General features: G+C 53.4%; 3 protein-coding genes across 4 annotated transcripts in view; all 3 read right to left on the bottom strand.

Moving 5' to 3' along the window:
- gfap (glial fibrillary acidic protein) overlaps positions 1–399 on the bottom strand; it is a 4,026-nt gene extending 3,627 nt beyond the window's left edge. The window contains exon 1 of the mRNA XM_057015383.1: positions 1–399. This exon is cut by the window's left edge and continues 148 nt beyond it. Within this exon, the coding sequence (XP_056871363.1) occupies positions 1–376 (376 nt within the window). The 5' untranslated portion in view covers positions 377–399.
- Positions 400–2,282: 1,883 nt separating this feature from the next.
- Positions 2,283–12,436, bottom strand: map3k3 (mitogen-activated protein kinase kinase kinase 3). Of its 2 annotated transcripts, none has more exons than XM_057015373.1 (18): positions 11,681–12,436; positions 11,272–11,452; positions 9,602–9,668; positions 9,298–9,419; positions 8,609–8,649; positions 8,273–8,372; positions 8,055–8,168; positions 7,850–7,976; positions 7,175–7,308; positions 6,892–6,962; positions 6,675–6,742; positions 6,500–6,595; positions 6,259–6,420; positions 6,034–6,182; positions 5,033–5,164; positions 4,825–4,954; positions 4,572–4,749; positions 2,283–4,385 (listed from the first exon to the last, which is right to left on the bottom strand). In XM_057015373.1, exons 1-18 carry the CDS (start codon positions 11,917–11,919, stop codon positions 4,157–4,159), a joined length of 2,340 nt encoding a protein of 779 aa, XP_056871353.1. In that variant the 5' UTR covers positions 11,920–12,436; the 3' UTR covers positions 2,283–4,156. The 2 variants fall into 2 exon arrangements, with proteins under 2 accessions (XP_056871353.1, XP_056871355.1); XM_057015375.1 differs by having other exon boundaries at positions 7,850–7,970.
- Positions 12,437–12,638: 202 nt separating this feature from the next.
- Positions 12,639–19,990, bottom strand: limd2 (LIM domain containing 2). Its single transcript, XM_057015386.1, has 4 exons — positions 19,789–19,990; positions 15,413–15,457; positions 15,006–15,142; positions 12,639–14,930 (listed from the first exon to the last, which is right to left on the bottom strand). Exons 1-4 carry the CDS (start codon positions 19,789–19,791, stop codon positions 14,771–14,773), a joined length of 345 nt encoding a protein of 114 aa, XP_056871366.1. The 5' UTR covers positions 19,792–19,990; the 3' UTR covers positions 12,639–14,770.
- Between the last annotated feature and the right edge of the window lie 8 nt (positions 19,991–19,998).

The raw sequence follows: 19,998 nt of genomic DNA, 5'->3' as shown, positions 1-19,998 counted from the left end.
TCAGCTGGTTCAGCTCGGCCACCAGCACCTTGTTCTGCTGCTCCAGCAGACGCACCTTCTCTATGAAGCTGGCGAAACGGTCGTTCAGGCCCATCATCTCCATTTTCTCGTTGGTGCGCGTCTCCTTGTACTGGGCCTTCATCAGGGTGTCCGCAGGGAAGTCCAGCCGGTCCGCAGGGCTGCCCAGCAGCAGGGCGGCGCTGGGCGAGCTGAAGGAGAGGCGGGATATGGGGCTGGAGTGGGTGAGGTTGCGAGCTGGTCCATGCCAGGAGCTCCTGCTTGAAGACAAGCTCCCCATTCGGAGTGTGGCGCTGCTGCTCGAGACCTGCGGCCCGTAGCGCTTTCTGTACGAGGACTGGAACCGCTGACTCTCCATGGCGGGACTGGAACTGTTTCTGGGCACAGACCGAGCTTTTATAGAGCCAGGCAAAGCCCCCCCAATGTCCAAAGCTGGGACCGGGGGGTGGGGGGTTGCAGCAGAGAGGAGGGAGGGAGTGAAAGGGACAAAGAGGGAGAGCAGAGGGGTCACTCTCCAGGAGCCGGGTGCCAGGGATTGTCTGTGCTCGTCCACTCAGCTACAAATGGCTTTCTCCCCCCAAACCCCCCCACCGCCCTCACCCTCTCTCCCTTACTTTTCAGCCCTTTTTGCTCCCCCCCTCCCGACTGTTTTTCTGTTCCATCTGAATAAAAAGGAATGTGTGACAAGGTCTAGCCACCGATTCACCCCGACCACACACCTCCTCAGACAAAAACAGCCACAAGCTGCAGCCTTGACTGGGAGAAAAGGACAGCAGACGTCTCTTTGGCCTAATGAGGGATTAAAAATGATGGTTCTTTGCATTCTTGGGTTCTGGAACATAGATGTTTCTGAAGAACTGTGCCAACAAACCTTTAAGTAGCTGCTACGTTAACCACGGTGAGGTTGGAAGTGGTCACCCGTGTTCAACCGGTTTGACCCGGGACTGAGATTCGTCATCACGTTCGACGTTTAAAATGAATTTTAAGGATGTTTTCTGAGAGAATTTGGAGGTTCTGGAGGAGTTTTTGTCGAGAATCAGACAGCCTGATGGCTCCAGAAGACAGATGGAGAGTTGAGTGGGATGTCGGGAAGGAGGGGGGGGGTTGCAGACTTTCATCCGAACGCCAGGAGGACCGACGGAGGCTTTGTTAGAAAAGCCTGCTCACGCATCACCCGGACAACCGCAGAGCCGACGGTGCCGCCCGACTTTGGATGAAAAGCGGCGGAGAGATGTATCGCCAAGTTTATTACGACAAAAGTATTGGCGGCACATCCGTAAGAGCTGTCTCACAGCAATACCGCGAGTTAGCTTCGACGGAATAACAACTATTCTGGGAGTTTAGAGGCTTTAGAGGGCTGCGGGATATAAAACACGAGGTAGCAAAAGTAAAATATGCAGAGAAAAGAGAAGCTAAAGCGACAGGATGAGCCTCATTGTTGCGTGGTGGAGTCGTTTAACTGGGACCTTCTTAAGCTGGTAAATCCACAGCAGCAGTGGGACACAAAGGAGCTCACTGTTACTGGGCCATGAAATCACAGGACCTGGAAACCAGTTGGGACTGGTGGACAGTGAATAAAAGCCAGTGTGATGGGATGGCAGAAAGCAGCAGAGGCTAAATGAGACTCTGGCGCGGCTCTGTTGATCCAAAAGGCTCCGTCGCTGAGGTCGGAAGGCTCGGTTGCATCAGGAGGGCCACGCTAGCGCCCTGGCCCCCGTGCATGCTTCAAACAAAGGCTGCCGTTGCCTCAGATCTGGTCACTGAGGTAATGTGACCCCAAACATTAAACATCCACAGACAAACCGCCCGGTTCTGCTGCTGGGCCGACGCCGACGGCTGATTCACGACACCAGGAGGCCGTTTATTCCGCTGGAGGTGGAGGAGGGGAAAAGGCGGAATGTCTCCGGCCCAGGAAACGCGTCCTCCGGCTCGGTCTGGCGGCGCAACGCTGTTCGCCGCGCTGACATTTTCCACGCAGAGTCCCCGCCGTGAATCTCTCAGCTACCACCAGACCCCCCCTGAAGGAGCCAGGACAGCCAGTCCAAATTAAAACCTGATTTTGTGGACGCTTTCAAAATTTCACAGGTTTATGTATTTATAATATTGTTTGTGTTCATATTTCCTATTTGTTGTACTTGTGTTTATAATGGGACCAGTAAGGTCCCATAAGGCCCAGTCAGGCCCTACATGGGGGGGGGGGTGAAAATAGAGGAAACACCAACGATCATTAACTGTCCAATTCATTAAAGTTCACGTGAGACCGCTTTTTAAAAAAAACAATTTAATTGTTTTAGAGCAAGGCCATACTGTATAATGATACATCCACAGCGTAATACTGTAAAAAAGAGTCAATAAAAATATTTTTTTCTCCTGTAAAATAATTTCATACATCAGACTTTGCACTGCAAGTCCCGTCACATATAGATCTCTACTCTAGTCTGTATTCTTTTGTTTATCACAGGGTTCCTTCGTTGCTTCTTTAAACCTAAAATCGGATGGAGATTCCCACCATGTCTTGGTATCAGGCGCTGCAGCTGGAAATGCTTCGGTTCTGAACCCTGCCATAAACAAAGTCGTCGTCCGGCTGGAAAAGCTGCCCCTTAAATCCCACTGGTCTTTGGCTCTGACAGCAACCAATCAGTGTGTGGAGATCACACACGCTCGCCCAGGAACACACACATTCCCAGAATGTTGATTAACGTGGGAGGATTCTGTCAGGTGACTCCGTCTCCTGCGTGAACTTTCTCAACATTTCGCCATTTACAAGCCGCCGTCCTGAAACGTGTGCAAGACCAGCTGCGTTCAGCGACTAAATATAAAAAATAGATTCATATATGCCTATAAAATCTAGCCGGGGTGGAGATGGGGGCTATAAATACAAAAATTTCACATTTGAAATGAAAATCGAATCGAGCTTCACAACATTCACTTCACACAAAGATGACTTGAACTTCGCTGATCTAAAGCTTCTCATTCAGCGATATTTGGGTCGGACCCTCGTGATCAATCAGCTCGCTCGCTAATTTAATCTGGATTTGCAGGAAGCGTCAGGCACTTCACTTGCACCAAGTCCACAGCTGAACGTGGATCTGGGACTCCATCGCCCTCTTTGGCAGATAAATACTGGGGAGCAACAAGGCACGATGTGGCTTGGAGGGACACCTGAAGCCCCCTGGGTTCACCCACAAACGGAAGTCATCAGGGACCAGCTCTGTTCCATCTACAGGTATCACCGACCTCATCGCGGTGCATTGACCTCCGACCCCTGACCCACCCACTTATTATACTGGCAGCTTGTTGGTATTAATATATTTGTTATGATCTATGCCTGTTCTCTCCTCTATCTGCCCTCCCCCTTCTCCTCCTTCTCTACTCAGCGGACCATCAGGAGGGTCCCACCATGGGAACCTGGTCCTGCTCAAGGTTTCTCCCTGTTAAAGGGGAGCTTTTCTTTGCTTGTTGGGGGTTAGGCCCTGGGATTCTGTAAAGCTTCTAGAGGACAATTTTGATTATAACAGATGCTTAATAAATCAAATCTGAAGGCTTCAAGGAGCTTTGACACTCCTAGTCTGACACTTAAAGGTCCAGCATATAAGATTTAGCAGCCTCTAGTGGCGAGAATGCGCATTGCATACGTGGAGTACATGCAGTGGCAAACCAAAGGCTTCTGTTTGTGAGCTACTTTACATCAGTCTGACTTCTCAGCGCGACGCTGCTCTGCTTCATCTCACCAACCTGAACACGATGGCCAGAAATGCTTCAAGAAACACCTAAACTTGAGTTTAAAGGCAGCAAATTCTTTGGTCCACATCAAACGGAGAAACATGGACAATCCCATCCGTGTAAGTTGGTTTCCTGCGTTTTAGTCCTGCTTTAACCTTTAAAATGATGGTCAGTAAACACGCATAACTGACCGTCAAATTACAGTAAACACAGAAGAAGAAGACACAAGTGGTGTTGGGAGTATTGACTTTGGAGCCAGCGCTGTGTTTTAGCGCCCCCTGCTGGCGAGTTCTGAAAGCGCCTATTCTCACAAAGTACTGACATCTATTTTTCTGCCATTTGGATGACGGTGGATATAAGCTACAGATGCAGCTGAGGCTACTGTGCCAACTAAAGTTCATGAACGCGGCAGCTTTCAGCACAGAATCTGAGAGAACGAGTGCCTCAGCAGCTCCTCGGCGCTCGGCCTGTGTTTGGCTTCCACAAAAATGCAGCTCATGAAGTCCCGCGCCTGCACAGAGACGTGCGAGGGCAGCAGAGGGTTGGTGGGCTGGGTGGCAATCTTGAATATGGCGGCCATGGCTTCGTATTCAGCCCACGGGGGCTTCTCAGTCAACATCTCCACCACCGTGCAGCCCAGGCTCCTGCAAGGATAGCTCAGTCAGACCAGGATTGGGTTTCAAACACGCTGAAATAAACACCCCTGACTAGGAGGTTCACGTCCTCCATCACGGGCTGAGAACCTGCCCCGTTCTGGCGCTAGCTGTCTTGAGTCACTCAGGTTTTACAACACCTCCTGTTCCCTAATCTGTGAACTTTGCAGGTCTTACCAAACATCAGCCTTCCTGCCGTAGCCCTCTCCACTGATCACCTCCGGACTCATCCAGTAGGGGGTGCCGGTCACGGAGCGGATGCCGGTGCCAGACATGCAGATGGTCTGGAGCCTCTTGCTGGCACCGAAATCTCCGAGTTTCACGTTGCCCACAGAGTCCCGGAGGATGTTGGCGCCTGGAACAGAGCGTTCCCACAGATCAGTGGGGGATCTCACGTCAGGTGGGACAACAACTGGCACTCCTCACCCACCTTTGATGTCCCTGTGGACGATCATGTTGCTGTGCAGGTAGGACATGCCTTCCAGGATCTGCCTCGTGTACTTCCGGGTCACATTTTCCGTCAGCGCACCGTAGGCCTTCAGCTGGTCTTTGACGGAACCCTGGAAAAGAAGCAACTTTTAGGCAAAAGCACCTCCCACAGGGGTCCGGTGACCGGCAGCAGCGGCGTGCAGACCCACCCCGGGCATGTACTCCATGAAGATGGTGAGGGTCTTCTCAGCGTGGTCCCTCAGACAGCCGTAGTACTGAACGATGCGCTCGTGGCGCAGGTTTTTCAGCAGCTGGATCTCGCACTCCAAAGCGCTGACCTCCTGAGGAGACGTTGGGCAACGACCCGGTGACGCAAACGTGTCAAACGCACATTTTTGATGGGTTTTTTTTGGTTTAAATACAGGGAAAAGTCGCTAAATTCTCAAAAGTGGCATCCAAAGCCGGATCCGTGCGTGCGAGGCCACATCAGAGGGCGGAGGACGAGCGAGGAATTCCCGACAGGGAACAGAAACCACTTCATGACAAACAACAGCTGATTTACATCTGCTACAGTGGCGTGAGCACGGAGGGGCGACGGAGGCCCTGACCCACCGTTCCTCCCCCCCCCCACCGCCGCCACCCCTCCTCCCCGAAAACATTCGGCTCCTTTCAGAAACAGGAAGTGACGGCGCAGCCTTGCTCGGCAGACGACAGGAAAAGACATTAAAGTGAAGGAGAGCGGAGCTGACAGGGGGAAGTAAAAGCCTTCTAGTACGCTTCTTGAGTTATTGGATTTCCTTCCTGCGCCTTGATTATTTTATTTATGTTGTAAGAAAATAAAAACCCTGCTGTGTAAGGTCGTCCCGGGCAGCGGCGCCGATCCGGACCGAACCAATCAGCTAATATAAACACGGGGAGCAACTGAAGCGACGTCCTCACAGAAACATCCGCTGTGTTTTTATTATTCCGCCGCAGTTCCAGCCAACTTAACGACAGTTGGCCGCTGACGCAAGCAGCTTTACGTCCGAGGAAAAAGTGGAAGTGCTCTCGGCAGCAACGGCCGCGGAAAAGAGGAAGACACAACAACCCGTTCTCAGATTTACCAGAGGCTCGAAAGTTCAAAGAAAAGACTCCGATTTTGCACCTTTTCACAACTGTATCGAGGAGAGAAAAGGTCAAAAGGGGCTTTTTGTCCATGTTAGCGTCTCACCTTACTCGTCTCAGGACTCTCCGGGTCAAACTGGACCTGCTTGGCGGCCAGTTCTCTACCCGTATCCACGTCGTAGCACAGGTAGACGCGGCCGAACGCGCCCTGGCCCAGGAGCTTCCCTCGCCGCCACGTCATGGGAGCGCTGGGTGCTGGAAAACAACACACGACCGGCTGCTGGTTAGCGTTATTACGGCGCTAATAACCTGCACCGACATCAATGCTCACACTTGTGCGCCACGGAGCGCTCTTGGGGGCGGAGCCTGCCCTGAGCGTCGACCAGCTGCCAGCTGCCGAGGCTCTCCTCGCTGCCGTTGAGCGAGCGGCGGGACGGCACCAGGGTGAAGAGGTTCCCCTGAGGCCGACGGATGCGTGGGAAGGTTCTACGGCCTGAAGTGAAGGACGCAGGAATGAAAAAGGGAGGATGACGGAGGAGAGGATGAGGAGAGGAGAGGAGGGCGGGCCCTACCCTCGCTGAGGTCCTTGTGGTGCAGAGAGACGTGGTATCTACGGGGATAGGTTCCTCCCTTTCCCGCTACCCTGTCGTAGGCGTGATTCTCCCTGTCTGAAACGCCCGGCCAGGAAACATCCAAAACTCAGCGGGGGTTTTTGAACGGTTCTGTTTGGACGTGCGCCCGTCTCACCTGAAAACTCCTGGCGGTTGTCAGGGTAACTCTTGGCTCGGTGCATGCGGGACTTCCTCAGAGAAGGGCTGCAAGAAAAGGAAGAAGCAAGAGGAGGTGTGAACGAAACCGTGACGCCGATAACTCGGCTTCCTGTGCACGTCGTCTTCTCTACAGGACAGAAGAACCTGCTGAAAGGAGGACGGGTGTGGACAGAGACGCCCTGGCCGGGTCTCACCTGTCTGAGCTGCTGTCCAGAGACTGACAGCTTCCAGAGACGTTCTCCGCACTGCTCCAGGGATCCAGCACCTGTGAAGGGTGGGAAGTAAAGCACGGGAATGCTGTTATTCCGCGGACTGACAGAGGTTTGGTTGTCCGGGTAACCTGATGATGACTGGCTAAAGTGTTCAATGAGCCCTTTTTACAAATCACTCAAAGAAAACACGCAACGGAAAGACAGTCATCACACGCTGCCTATTTTTGGATGGATTTTCCACATTAATATCGGGGCGCTGACTCACACACTGATCGCTGGTCTCAGGGATGAATTCTCCCTCGCTGTTGATGCTGGTGTACGAACCCTGGCGGGCGATCCTCTGCTGCCGGTCGGGGACGTAGCCGGGAGGCGGCGAGCTGCGGCCCGCGTTCTGGGAACCTGGGATTGGACGGGCGGCGCGGACAAACATTGAAAACATAAAAAGCGTGGAACCCAAAGAGGCCCGTAAACTAAAACACACACAAACATCATAACCGCAAAGGATAATATTAAACTTAACTCAGAAAAACGGCTCTGAAACAGAAAAGTGCTGATTCTTTTCCCTGAAGGCAACAATGACTCAAATCTGGTTTCAATATTTACTGGCTGCTGCTCTCCAGCTCTAAGAGGCCTCCTGGTGATATTCGGCTCCAGGGAGGAAAAAAAAAACCTCGAGCAGGCCACTGCTCCGCCGCTAATAGCCTGCTGTAATCTGATTGGCTGCTGTCCAGCAGGCATCGTGTAGTGATGGCGAACAGGAAAAGGAAGAGGACTCGGAGCAAAAAAGGGAAGCCAAGGAAAGAACAGCCAGAAAGAGAGAGCAATAAAATGGATGTGGAGTCCGAGGGAATGATCGAGGCCGCTGGTGAGCAATTATTTGAAGGATTTTGACCAAAGCTAATTGTTTGAATTAGCTGGAAACAGCAGAGTCGGTGCGCACCAGCGGATAGGTGGCGCCCCCTGGGCTCGGAGGACTGGTACGGCGCGCTAACGTCTCCGGTGGACTGGGAGGGCCGGATCCTCAGAGGCTTGCACGCGGCGCGATGCGTGGGGGAAGACGCCTGCAGCTGGGGAGAGGACACGAAAGGAGGGGTCAGCGGGACGTGGGGGGGCTTCTGAAACGTGCGCGTCGGTGTGCGTCTCACGTTGCTGTTCTCCTGAGCGAGCAGAAGGATCTTAATGCTCTTCATGTTCGAGCTCCGGTCCAACAGGTCGACGGCCTTGTCCAAGTCGTCCTGACCTCGCACAGGGATGGACAACTGGGAGACGGCGTCCACACAGTTGGCCAGGGGGGGTTTTCGTTTATTAGCGATTAGTTTTCGGGGGGCAGAGGCCCCAACGGTCGGTCAAACAGCAGCGTTACCTCGTTATTCATGTAGTGCAGGTCCAGCTGCTGCCCGAAGACCGTCTCCACCTTCTGTCGGACTTCCTCGAACTGCACCGGTCGCCCGAACATCAGGATCCTGCGCACAAAGCAGGCAGACGGGCGGAGGGTGAGGCGTCTGCAGCCGGAGCCCCGTCCAGTCCCGCGCACAGGTGCCAGCAAAAGCACGAGGAGGCGTTTGTCCGCGCAGATTCCACCGGGGGCACCTCCCCTTCCATTCTCACATACCACCAACGCAGAGCTGAACACAGCTCCCGGCCGCTCCGGTCTCACCGGGAACGCCGGAGCACAGACGCGAGCACAGGTTGGACTCACCTCCTCTCGCCTGAGAGCTCGAACTTGATCCTGACGTCATCCTGAAGGGGGGGGGGCAAAAAAAGAAAGAGTTAGTGTGATGGCGAAGGAGGTTGCCGCTCCACACGTGAGGGTGGGAGGGGGCACGTTGCCACGCAAGACATGTTTTTGGTCGAGGAGGCAGAAATAACTGGATTTAACACATTTCAGATGTGGCGTCTATCTTTGGGATCCATCTGTCATCGTGCTAAATGAGCTAAATGTGCCGGCTAGGTGAAGGAACCGCGCGCCGCTAAAAATGGGCCCCCCAGTTCTGGGTTTTCTGTCCTCATCACGTCCAACGCTCATCCAAAACCGACGGTTCGCTGCTAACGGGACCTGAATGGTGAAGGAACCGTGCCGGTGAGATTCGCGTTTAGAGCGTTTTGTCCAAGATATTAGTTCAGATATTATGTTGGCGGGACCAGGAGGTGTTTCTCAACCTCCCCCTTCCACAGAGAGGACGAGAATGGATGAGCGTTGGACTCGGACGCCTTTGTGGGATGTTTTCGTTTTTTCAGAACTGCCCTGCTGACTTCAGACGTTTCGATCCAAGAACCCTTCCAGAAAACCTGCGCTTGCATGTGGAACCAAGATGTTTGAGCTACGCAGCAAAAAAACACCCCAAACCCAACAACCCCCCCCCCCCCCGGCGAGCAGCTCAAGCGCACCTGTCTGTTGGCCTGGGCCGCGCTCTTGGGTTTGCTGCTGTCGTACGGCGCTACAGGCTGGCGCCGCGTCATCTGGAGGGCCACCAGGTCCTTCATGATGGAGTGGAGAGCCTGCCTCTCATCTGGGGTTGGAAAACACACAATTAGGGACCCTGACCGGGTCTGGAGGGGCCAGAGGGGCCACGCACAGCGGGGAGAACCAGACCCTTGTGCCCCCGGGCCGGCGGCCTCTGGACCGGCCCGGGCTCTGGCCCCTGGTGCCAGCGTGTTGTGTCTGCGCTCTGAAGGCGTGTGCAGGACTCACTCATTGTGGAGGCGCTTGTGTGCACGTGATCAGTCTTGGGAAACTTCTTGTGCAACCCTCCGGCCGCCTGTTGGTGGGGGGTGGGGGGGAGAGATGTCAATGAAAGATAAGAAAAGGCCTGTAATTACCAGTTTTCCACTGTTTATTCTTATATTTTGGCCTGGAGACAGAGCAGAAAGGATGTGAATATGGACCCAGATGGTGCCGACACAGCTACCCGGCCACCGCAGCGTGAGGCGGCCTTGGAACCAGGAGACGGACGCTCTCCTCACACTCTGTCCAGCTGGCTGGTTTCAGACAGTTCTAATGCAATAATAAAGAGACGGGCAGAAAGATCCCAGCGAGGACGTGCGCGCCGGGATCGGGAACGGCTGAAATCCAAGCTCCGCTGTTGACGCCAGGACGGCAATATTATTATTTCTGCTCCGAGGCCTCAATAGCAAATAATAAACTCTGGCATTTCCTCCCCTAATTTTGTATTAATACGCCTGTGGGTCAAAACGCGTTAAACTGAGGTGAGTAACGGGTCAAATCTCCTGTTTACTCTGGAAATCCCACTCTGGGATCCGCTCCGGGCTGATGGTCGTGTCCTCCGCCAGCCTGCGCGGTTTCACCTTGATGCTTATCAAAGCCGCCGCCTCTGCTCCGGACTGAAAAGGGACGTCGAACATCAGGAGGAATAACATGAGCGGCGTCAGACGGAAGCGTTTCTGCGGCCTGGCTGGAGGTGCGAGCGCAGAGGAACGTGGAGCAGGCACCTGAGGCGGCGCGCTGGCTGCGTGGGTTTCTGGGTAATGATCACCCACAGGAATGCCAGGCATGTCCGTCGGCGTTTGGCAGAATGTTGCAGCTCTCGGTGCCAAAGACCGCCGGCCTTCCCACCGGTTTAAAAGGGCCTGAACACGACGCCTGGACTGAAAATTCCCCCAACACTTGATGTAAATCAGGGCTTATTTTCCCTCCGCTCGCACAGCTTCACCCACGGGGGGGGGGAGGGCAGCTCACGAGGTCCAGGCAGTCAACAACCCCCCCCCCCCCCCCCACTTTACTCTCTCCCGATTTTAATTGCCTCCCAGGTGGAATGTGGAGAATTCCCCGGAGAAGGAGGCTGCACTTCTCGGGTCCAGTCCCGTCAGCTGCGCCGGCGCTATTTTCCTTGTATCGCATTTCCAGGACTTGCGGGATTTACATGGATTTTCCTCCCCCCTCTCCCCTCCGTCTGCTCTCAGAGGTGTTTAGTCTGAGGCTGTTTTTCCCAGCCACGGTTCTTACTCCATCTTTGGCCACAGCTACGTCTGGACTCGCAAAGCCCCCCCCCCCCCCCCTCCCCCCTGACCTCACGCCCCTCCTGGTTCAGGTGCACAGGAAACCACCTCATCCCTGCACGAGGCTGCACGACCCCCCAGAGGTGAGCTCCCCTGGGGCAGGACCACCAGAACCCCCCTCAGCTGGAGGTGGGTCAGGGAGACAGTTGCACACCGTAGCATCTCCCTCCCCACAACAAGCTTATTTACTAAAGAATTCCTTAGTTAAACTTCACGTTTCCGTGAACATAAAACATTGAAATCGGGCTTTAAACCGATATTAAAAGCGTAGAACTCACTATCACCCGTGCACGTGGGCGACAGCTGAACATCTCACCTCTCACCTCCTGTCACGTGCACCCTCACCTGCCTCACCTTCTCCGCGTGCGGCCCGCGCGGGTCACCGTTCTGCAGGGATGACGCAGAGGCCGCCGCTGACGTCCATCGTTCAGTCCTCGCGCCACAGCGCGAGAGTGCACGCGCGCGGGTGAGGGGTCGCCATGGCGGGGCTGACCCCCCCGGCCCCTCCGCCCAGGTACCAGGTGCTCTGTTTTGATAAAAGGGCTTTTAAAACAACAGAGAGTTTCCGGGATATTTAAAAAAACCCAGATCCGGTCACAGCAGAGGCGCGAGCTGAGCAGAGAAAATGTTCCAATGGGGGAAAAATGATAAAAACTACATCACACCGCTGCTGCGGGGGGGCCAAAGACGCTGCGGGGGGGGCAAAGACACTGCGGGGGGGCCAAAGACACTCGGGGCTCTTTGGAAATCTCACATTTTAACCGCGTCACGCAGCGAGCAAAACTCCCCAGGGGAGTGCGGGATCAGCGCTGTGCGTGAAAGCCATCCGTGTCCGAGAGGAGCGGCAAAACGCGGGGTTGGGGTGGTCGTGACCCACGGTCTTCCCGTTGGGGTTGCGAGTTTGACTCCCCGTCCTCTGTTGCCAGGTGTTGGTCCAAAAAAACCTGAAGGGAGAAAATGTCCACTGTCAAGAGCGGGCTGCTGCAGCAACATGACACATCTGTGCGCGCGTCCAGGACCACGCAGGGGACGTGATTCAGGGCCACATGATGACTTTGGAGAACAAATATCACACCGAGTGTCCCTTTTTACGCGCACTCGCTCCGTTGGTTAACCGGCGCCAGATGAACTCCATCGAGGGTCAACTTTGAGATTTTGACGGCTGCATTTCTGTCCCCGGAGGGGGACCGTCCCAGAAGAGTCTTCCCCGGGAACGGGTTCCACGGCGGCGGCTTTGTCCGACCAAAACAGTGTGAGAAAAGAGATCAAATTCGGCCGAAAACGTCAAACTTCCTGACAGAAAGAATATCGACACCGGAACCCGCTTTGGTGGCTCCAACAAGTGTCCAAATGTGTCTCAAATGTGGTGTCCACCTTGTCCACAGGTCCCAGCGGCACTCAGGTGTTCCTGTCATGAACGGGATCGATTCCCGACGGTTTTCCGATCGCCAAACTTATCAGAATGTGCAGTGGATCTACGGGGACGCGCTGTTACTCGGTCGAAGTCTTTCTGCGGGAGCGCGCATATTAGTGGGCGGGCCAAATGTGACGTAGGGTCGGAGTTATGCTGCCTTCACGAACAATCGGAAAATAGGCGACGATTTTTACGGCTCCGTGAACTCTTTATCTACAGTAATATCTAATTCTGAATTAAAAATATGTCATGTTATTCTGTACCATGAATAAGTGAAACAATCTTTGACAGACACCCGTTAAATCAACACCAGCGTTTTATTTTTTTCCCCCTCAAAAGGCATGTAAAAATAATGAAAAAACAGGAAAATGCATGATAGTGAAAATTGGCATAAAAGGGGGGGGCTCTTACTTTTGAAACTGTTGGACATCCATACCAAAAACCAGCAAACAGAGAGAAGAGAGGAGAAAGACTGTACACACACAGTCCGAGCGTTCTTTTGCTGTAAGGCCACCTCAATACACAGGTCAAGTCTTTAAATACAGAATACATTTTCAAGATGCATACATTTAAAAGGTCTCAGTGACAGTACCATTGAAAAGTCAAGTTCACATCAAGTATAGCATGGAAATGAAATGACGCACAGGTTTTACATTTAAAACTTTACAATGCCATCATTCACCTGAGCCACTTGGCACCAGTGTCAACGGTAGCTCCTTTGTAATTTAGGCCTTGACAAACTGCTAACAGAGAGCGACAAAGACAGCGTTTCTGGACACAACAGGCCATTGCTGAGTTTAAAGAGACGCAACTTTGTTAAATGCCAGATTCACATTGTCAAATACAGCTTTTTGATGCGATAATATGGTTAGGATGCTAGGACGCGAGCTGGACTCAATTATCTTGTTTGGGAAAAGTATTTTTGTAAGGCTTCTCTTTATCGAGTTTTGCTCCTTATTTTGCAACCTCTCGCTCACAGAAGCGGCGTTCCCGAGTTAGTGGCGTCTCGGCGCTATGCAGACGTGCCCCAAAACGTTTTAGCTTTGCATTCACAGTTGATTCTACAGTCTAAATGAAACCAGGAGGGGCTCTGGACTGGGATCTAAATACCTGCTGTGATTGGAACTTTAAGGAATAGGTCCACGTGCTAACAGCTGGGGAACGAGCGGGATTAGAACAACACAAAGTTGGGTTTCACAGCGAAATCAGGCCAGATTTACTGGACAAGAGAGAACAAGCCACTGGGTGTTCTCCGCCACAACCATCCGGCTTGGCAGACGAAGAAAACGCAGATGAAAATCCTCACAAGACGCAACCAGCCGAGGAGCGTGAAACGTCGGAGCGAAACTGTGCGAGGCTCCACTCGTAAACACCTTCCTTTCTGACACAGACGCAACTGGAACATTTACGGGCTGCTCCTAAAGCGCTTCGTACGGGGGGATTAAAGGATGTTTACGGACGAGGCCCCGCTTTTCCCTGTGATTGACGGCCTGACGTGCGGTGCGAGGCGAGTGGGGGGTGGGGGTGGGGGGGTCACTAATCACAGACTACACTCTATTATTACAGACACGATACAAAACACAATCTGGGAAATCTCAGCTCAAAGAGTCAAAGACAAACTCATGTGCTTTAAAAAACCTTTAAAAAGTGATTCTGAAAAAAGTGAGAGACCGATTCACAACACAAAATATCAAGTACAGTCAAAAGATAAGGCTTTAAAAGACCCAGCCGCCCCCCCCCAACAAGTGCAACCACTAGACTCAAAGTGGTCGACAACGAGGGGGGGGGGAATTAAAAATTAAAACAAGACAAACGAGAATCAATGAAGACATAAAACCAGCAGAGGTGAGTTGTTGGTGTGTGCGGTGCTGTTACAGTACTCTGTACCCGGTTTGCTCCTCAAATACATGAAAACTGACTAAGTCAGAACACTAAGGACTGTTTTTTTTGGGGGGGGGGGTGGTGTGTGTTGTGAAACGCAACTAAAACTACGTACTTTTTATTAAAAACTGGGTAGAAACTGACCTGAGTGCACACTCCAGTGCAACACACGGACACTGCACGACCCCTCTGATATGTCTGCCGGAGCGTACGGTTACGTTTTCGACAAAAAGGGTGCAAATATTTTTTTTTTTTAAACTAAACTAAAAAAAAAGAAAAGGTGACTTTATCGTTCCAGCCCCCGCGCTGGAGAAGTCGTTTGGTCACAATCGAATACCAATTAACAGTAACATTAGGGAAAAAAAGCCAGATAACAACAGAATGTAAGTGAAAAAAAATAGATCCCCAAGTATTATTTCAGTAGTTGTGGTGACGACGGTTCTGGCTGTGCGTGTATCTGTAGGAGAGCGTGTGGGGGGGGTTTAACGGAGCCCCACAATGTGTGATGTGCTGAGGTGCTGGGAGGAAAAAGAAGCGGGGCCGAGGTCGTTAAGCCGTCTTGGTCATGGCGTCCGTCTCCTTGGCGGTCCAGAGCTCTTTGTGCTGCTTGCGTCCGAAGCCCTCGTCGTAGTTGCCCTTGCTCTTGAACAGCTGCTGAAAGTGCGGTTTGCAGTAGAACTCGCCCTGAAGGGCAGCAAAGGAGCCAAGACTGCGGAGAGAACGGGAATGGGTGACCCAGAGAGCCAGAGGAGGGCGGGCGGGAAGGGGAAGGCGGCTCTCCTACCTGAGTTTGGCGTTACAGTGTTTGCAGCAGAAGCAGTTGGCATGGAAGACCATTTTGTTGGCAACCAATCTCTCCATCGGGTAGACGGTCTTCTGGCATGCTGTGCACAGTTCCTTTTGCGTCTTGAAGCTGAAAGACTGAGCACAAATGCAGATTAAACGCGCTTCAGATGGCTGTGACTCTCCCATCTCCGGGGCACCAGCGCTTACGGGAGACGGCCAGCAGAGGGCGCTACAGGGCGCCTGGATTCTATCGCCACAAGTCTGTTTATAATAGAATTCCACGGCCAGTTTAAGCTCAGTCATGAAGGTTCTCCATCATGAAGGTGGAGGGCAACAGTTTTAACCTTCTCCTGAGTCTAAAGGCTCTGTAGAAGCGTGCAGACGGCTGGTGTGAGGCGTAGTTACCTTAGATCGCTGGACCGGCTTCTCGTCAGTGGTGCTCCTGGTGTCCTGTGCGCAGAAACAAAAGCAAACTTTCCATTTAAACAAATCATTTCAAACCCTGTAAAGACAAAAAAAACCTCTCAAAATCAAGAAAGAGGATCCCTCGCGTGTTTTCAGCGGAGTCCGTCTCCTTTTCCCCCGACCTTTTTCTATGTCATCCATCTGTCTCTGCACCCTCGGGAGAGGATCAGGTGCCTTCTGTCTGGTCATGTGAGCCGAGCTGTGGGACTGAACTCGCTCAGACTCAGCCGCCAGGTTACTCAACGCCAGAACCCGGCGTGTCCGTGACACCTTTTCGGATGGTCTTTGTCTTGGGCCCGCTGTCGTAGCTAATTACAGCTTCGTATAAAACCCACTAAGAAGGTTTATGGGAGGCTGGGCAGAGCTCCGCGGTGCTGAGTGTCTGGACTCTGGCGGGTCTCCAGCAGCAACATCAGCAGGGCTAACAGGTAGCCACACGCATGCTAGCGTTAGTATGCAGGGAAGAAGGGCAGCCCCCGTTGAGCTGGGGGAAAGGTTCTCTGCAGACTCTGCTGAAACCCTCTTATGTAAGGCCCTTTGGCTGGAGATGGAGGAAGTAGTCTGTGTGTGTGCGTGTGTGTGTGTGTGGGGGGGGGGTATCGCAGCTCTGCTAGCGCTGGCTTGCAAAAATGTCCAGCTTCGTAAGCAAGAAATGCTTAAACTTATTAACTTGCAAAAGGAAGTAAGGCTTGATGAGAAGGACGATGGCGCCACAGATTGTCCTGAAGGTCTTTTAGAGTAAATGATTGGCGAAGGCTCCACATCGTCATCCTCCTCCTCATCATCGGCGTTGCCTCTGACAGCAGGTGGCGCTGCCAGGGCGTGGTCAGCCCTCCTGACACCCCGATGACCCACGTTTGGAAATAATTGGCTCATCAACGGCGCGGCCACGCCGCTTCCTGCAGATGCAATCGCACGGCAGAGCTCTTCATCCCCGACTCCTCTTGAGCAACGCTCCCATGCTGATGCTAGCTAGCAGACAAGCGCGCACGCCTCTGAGCAGAAACCACTTCCTGCTGCTGTTTTGCGGCACAAAAGCTGATCTTCCTGCTGTCAAAGGCTTGAAATATTTCACAGCGTGAGCCTAAAATGGAATATTGGCTGGAGTGAGTTGTGTTACCATGTTAGGAGGTGCATTCCAAGCACAGGAACTCAGACAGCCGCGCTCAAGTCCGCGCACACACTTGTGCCACCTTGTGCTTTTTTTGCCTTATAAGTACACAAAACTCGACGTTTACCACAAACAGCCTGATTGTAGCAGGAAGTTGTGACACGCCTGACTTCCTCCGTCCTGTCTGACAGAGGTAGTTAAAGACTTATCTGAGTCTCCTCCCAGTCCCAGGCGGCCGACCCCCGTCGGGCCCGTGTAAACCAGCCGGGCGGTTTTGAGCCGGGTTCGGATGAGGTGGGAGACGCCGCCGCGGAACAAAGTGCCCAATGTGAGCGCAGAAAGACGGTTGGTGGTGCGGCGGGCCGCGCCAAGCGGGCCCAACAAAGACCACTTTCACACAAGGGACCATTTCAATGCAACGCAGGTTCGACCCCGACCGCACAGCAACCACCCCCGAACCCGGGGGGGTTGTACACGCGCCCGTGCGTGTGCGTGTGACCTTTTCCCCCTCTCTGAATTCATGTGGAACCCGCGGTTCGATTCGGGTCGGGGTCGGGAGCCAAGGCTTTATCGATCGCATGTATAATGCAGAGTGAAACGGGAGCGAGCCGCCATCTTTCCTCTCCCGGTGATCCGCACCGTCACGTTCCGTCCCAGCAGCGTGTAACCGGATACGGAACCTCTCCCGATCTTGACAAACACTCAGACCGTTACTGCCCCCCCCCCCGCGTCCACCTTCCACGCAGACAGAGGAGGATCCGAGGATGGCGTTTCCCATTCCGACCCAAAGACGAGACTCGCTTCTTCTGAGGCCCGTTTGGGACAAACCCACAAAGCGCCTCGTCCTTCGGTGGCAGCGGCGGATCAAAGGCTGTGAACCTGGAATTAAACATCTGTCGCCGTGGAAACAGTCTCCAAACGGCCGTCAGATTCCAATAACAAAGGCCATCTTCCGGTCCGGTTCCAGTGCGTTTCTGGGCTAACAGGAGCAGGCCGAGGCAGCGATCCAGATGCTGAACAGCTGCAGCGGCAACATCTACGCGCTCCCTCGACCCGTCAATCATAAGTTACGTCAACAGACGCTCGTAGCTCAGGACAAAATGACCATCGGGGACCGCTGGACACGCCGGTCCACCCGTGGGAACCTTTAAATCTCCCAGTGCAGATGGGAGTCCGCCACGAGGAGCCGGGTCTTTATCAGAGGCTCGTCTCTGTCCGGCGGATGGACCGAACCTCTCCGGTTCTGAGACACTCGTCATTTCTGCAGGTTTTATTGCAGCGTCTCCGAACTACGAACCATCAAAGCGCTCATCCGTGAAGGAAGGTGGTTAAAATATGCGGCCTGTGTTGACTCGATGAGATGTTTGTGCTCTCTGCGCCCCACTGACAGCAGAAAGAGCCTGGAGCTCCGGGGCCGCTCAGATGTTATCGTGGACCCAAAAAGAAGGGAATGTTTCACAGAGAAATCCGCCTCCGGGGCAGGAATTTGGGAAAACAAGCCTTGTCCTGCTAAATATGCGCTCCGATACACAACACATTCATAACGTAGACATTTTCTCCAGAACAGTCCTTCAATTATTTCAAATTGACACCTTCAGAGTGGGTGAAACACTCCCAAAGTGCTCCGAACGACGTCTTAACTTTGTAATAACACCGGAATCTAAACAGGTGGATCGTTTATTACGACCCAAACGGGTGACTTATGTGTAATTGACAACCCTTAATGCAAAATGGAGGATATTATTCGTGAAAGCGCGCAGCTGCAGCTCAGATTATCACAGCTCGTTCGAGCGGACCTGTTTACAGCCTATTTTAATATTCTTCAGCCTGAACTCTCCCCCTCCCAACATATGGCACTTCTGTCTGTCTGGCCAGAAAATCAGGTTTTTGCGGCATTGTTTGACAAACTAGCATATGGTGCCATTAGTGTGGCTCTGAACGGTCGGATTTTGCCTCGTTTTGACGTTCCTGGAAGGGGCCGAGTCGCGGCGGCGGCCCCTGAAGCCCTGCAGGATGAGTCCCCGAGGCAGAGCCGGGCGTGGGCCCGTCGCCTCAGACGCTGAGCAGTCAGGCCGCGACAGGAAATGAAAATGAGCCCGTGCTTACTTAAGCCTCGCCGCCATATGCCGGGGCTGTGATGACTGTCGGGCTGCTGGGACGGTGCCGTGCCAGGGGTGCGCTCACCAGACCGCGCAGCAATTTGTCCACCACGCAACAGCACCGGCCACAAAGTGGGTGCGAGGGTGGTGCCGGGTTCGAACTCTCGCCCAGTTGGTGTCACGCTCGGGCGATCGTCTAATTCTCCTCGGTTACGGGCACCAAACGGGCACACGGAGTTTTCAGCAACTCAGCAGCTTTCCAGAAACCTTGACCTGATTACTTCGGATAATCCAAAGCAGCTGGAAGCATTTCTGGCCACCAAGTTGCATGAAATGACCGTTAAGGTGAACATTTGGGGGGGGGGGGCAACAACAATGACAATAGCAAGTCTGCAGCGTGGTTCTTTCTCCACCTGGGGTGAAGGATGGTCCTTAAGATACCAGGAACATCAAAACCTGCCCCCATCAGAACCGATCCGCCCCAAACCTGCAGGTCTGTCGACACCACAGGCTTTTCTGGACCTTTACTGTCACTGCACATGCTTGCTGTACTTTACGTAACACTGCAGTTTCAGACCCGTATTACACCCTTTATAACAGAGTAACACACTAAAGAAAGAATGAATGAAGGGAAGAAAGAAAAAGCTTCCATGGCTGTAAACTGCTGCTTAAACAAAACCACACGACACCAATGAAAACCACAAAAGTGTTTCCACCGGCGAGACGCGAAAACGTTTCAATTTGTTCCAAATCATATTGCAAGATGTGGAGCGGTTCTGTGGGTGTGCAAAGCACCCTGGTATAACCACAATAATTAGCCAGCGGGCTAGCTAATCAGTAAACAGTGGCAGCGGGTCGTTATTAGCATCGGCGGCGGAGGGTGTTCAAATCCCCGTGATATTTGAGACCGACCCAAGCCGCCTCCACCTATCCGATGGATCTCCACCCGACCCGGGCTGTGGCTCTGCACCGGCGCCGGGCTCGGGTTCGGCTAAGCCCGCAGCCCCAGACATCATCACCTCACCTCCCCTCACAAAAAGGAGCCAGCGAGGCGGCGGAGGGAGCCCGCAGGCGCACACGGGCATCGAAAACAAACGCACACTCACCATCTGCGCTCGTCGTCTACGGCACACGGGCTTGAAAGCGCACTTGACTCGGCTGCTGGAGGAAGATCTCCGCCCTCTCACTCGCGTCTACGGGAGGCTTTGTTGTGGACGCTGGCCCCGGTGCCGGTGAGTCTCTCCCCGCCGCTTCGCTGCTCGCCCGTTTTCAACCGAACCTTTCTTTTTTCTCTCCCGACAGGAGCTCGCGCGCTA

The sequence above is a fragment of the Takifugu flavidus genome, chromosome 18, assembly GCF_003711565.1.
Source record: "Takifugu flavidus isolate HTHZ2018 chromosome 18, ASM371156v2, whole genome shotgun sequence".
NCBI lineage: Eukaryota > Metazoa > Chordata > Actinopteri > Tetraodontiformes > Tetraodontidae > Takifugu > Takifugu flavidus.
This window is presented reverse-complemented; position numbering and strand designations above follow the sequence as displayed.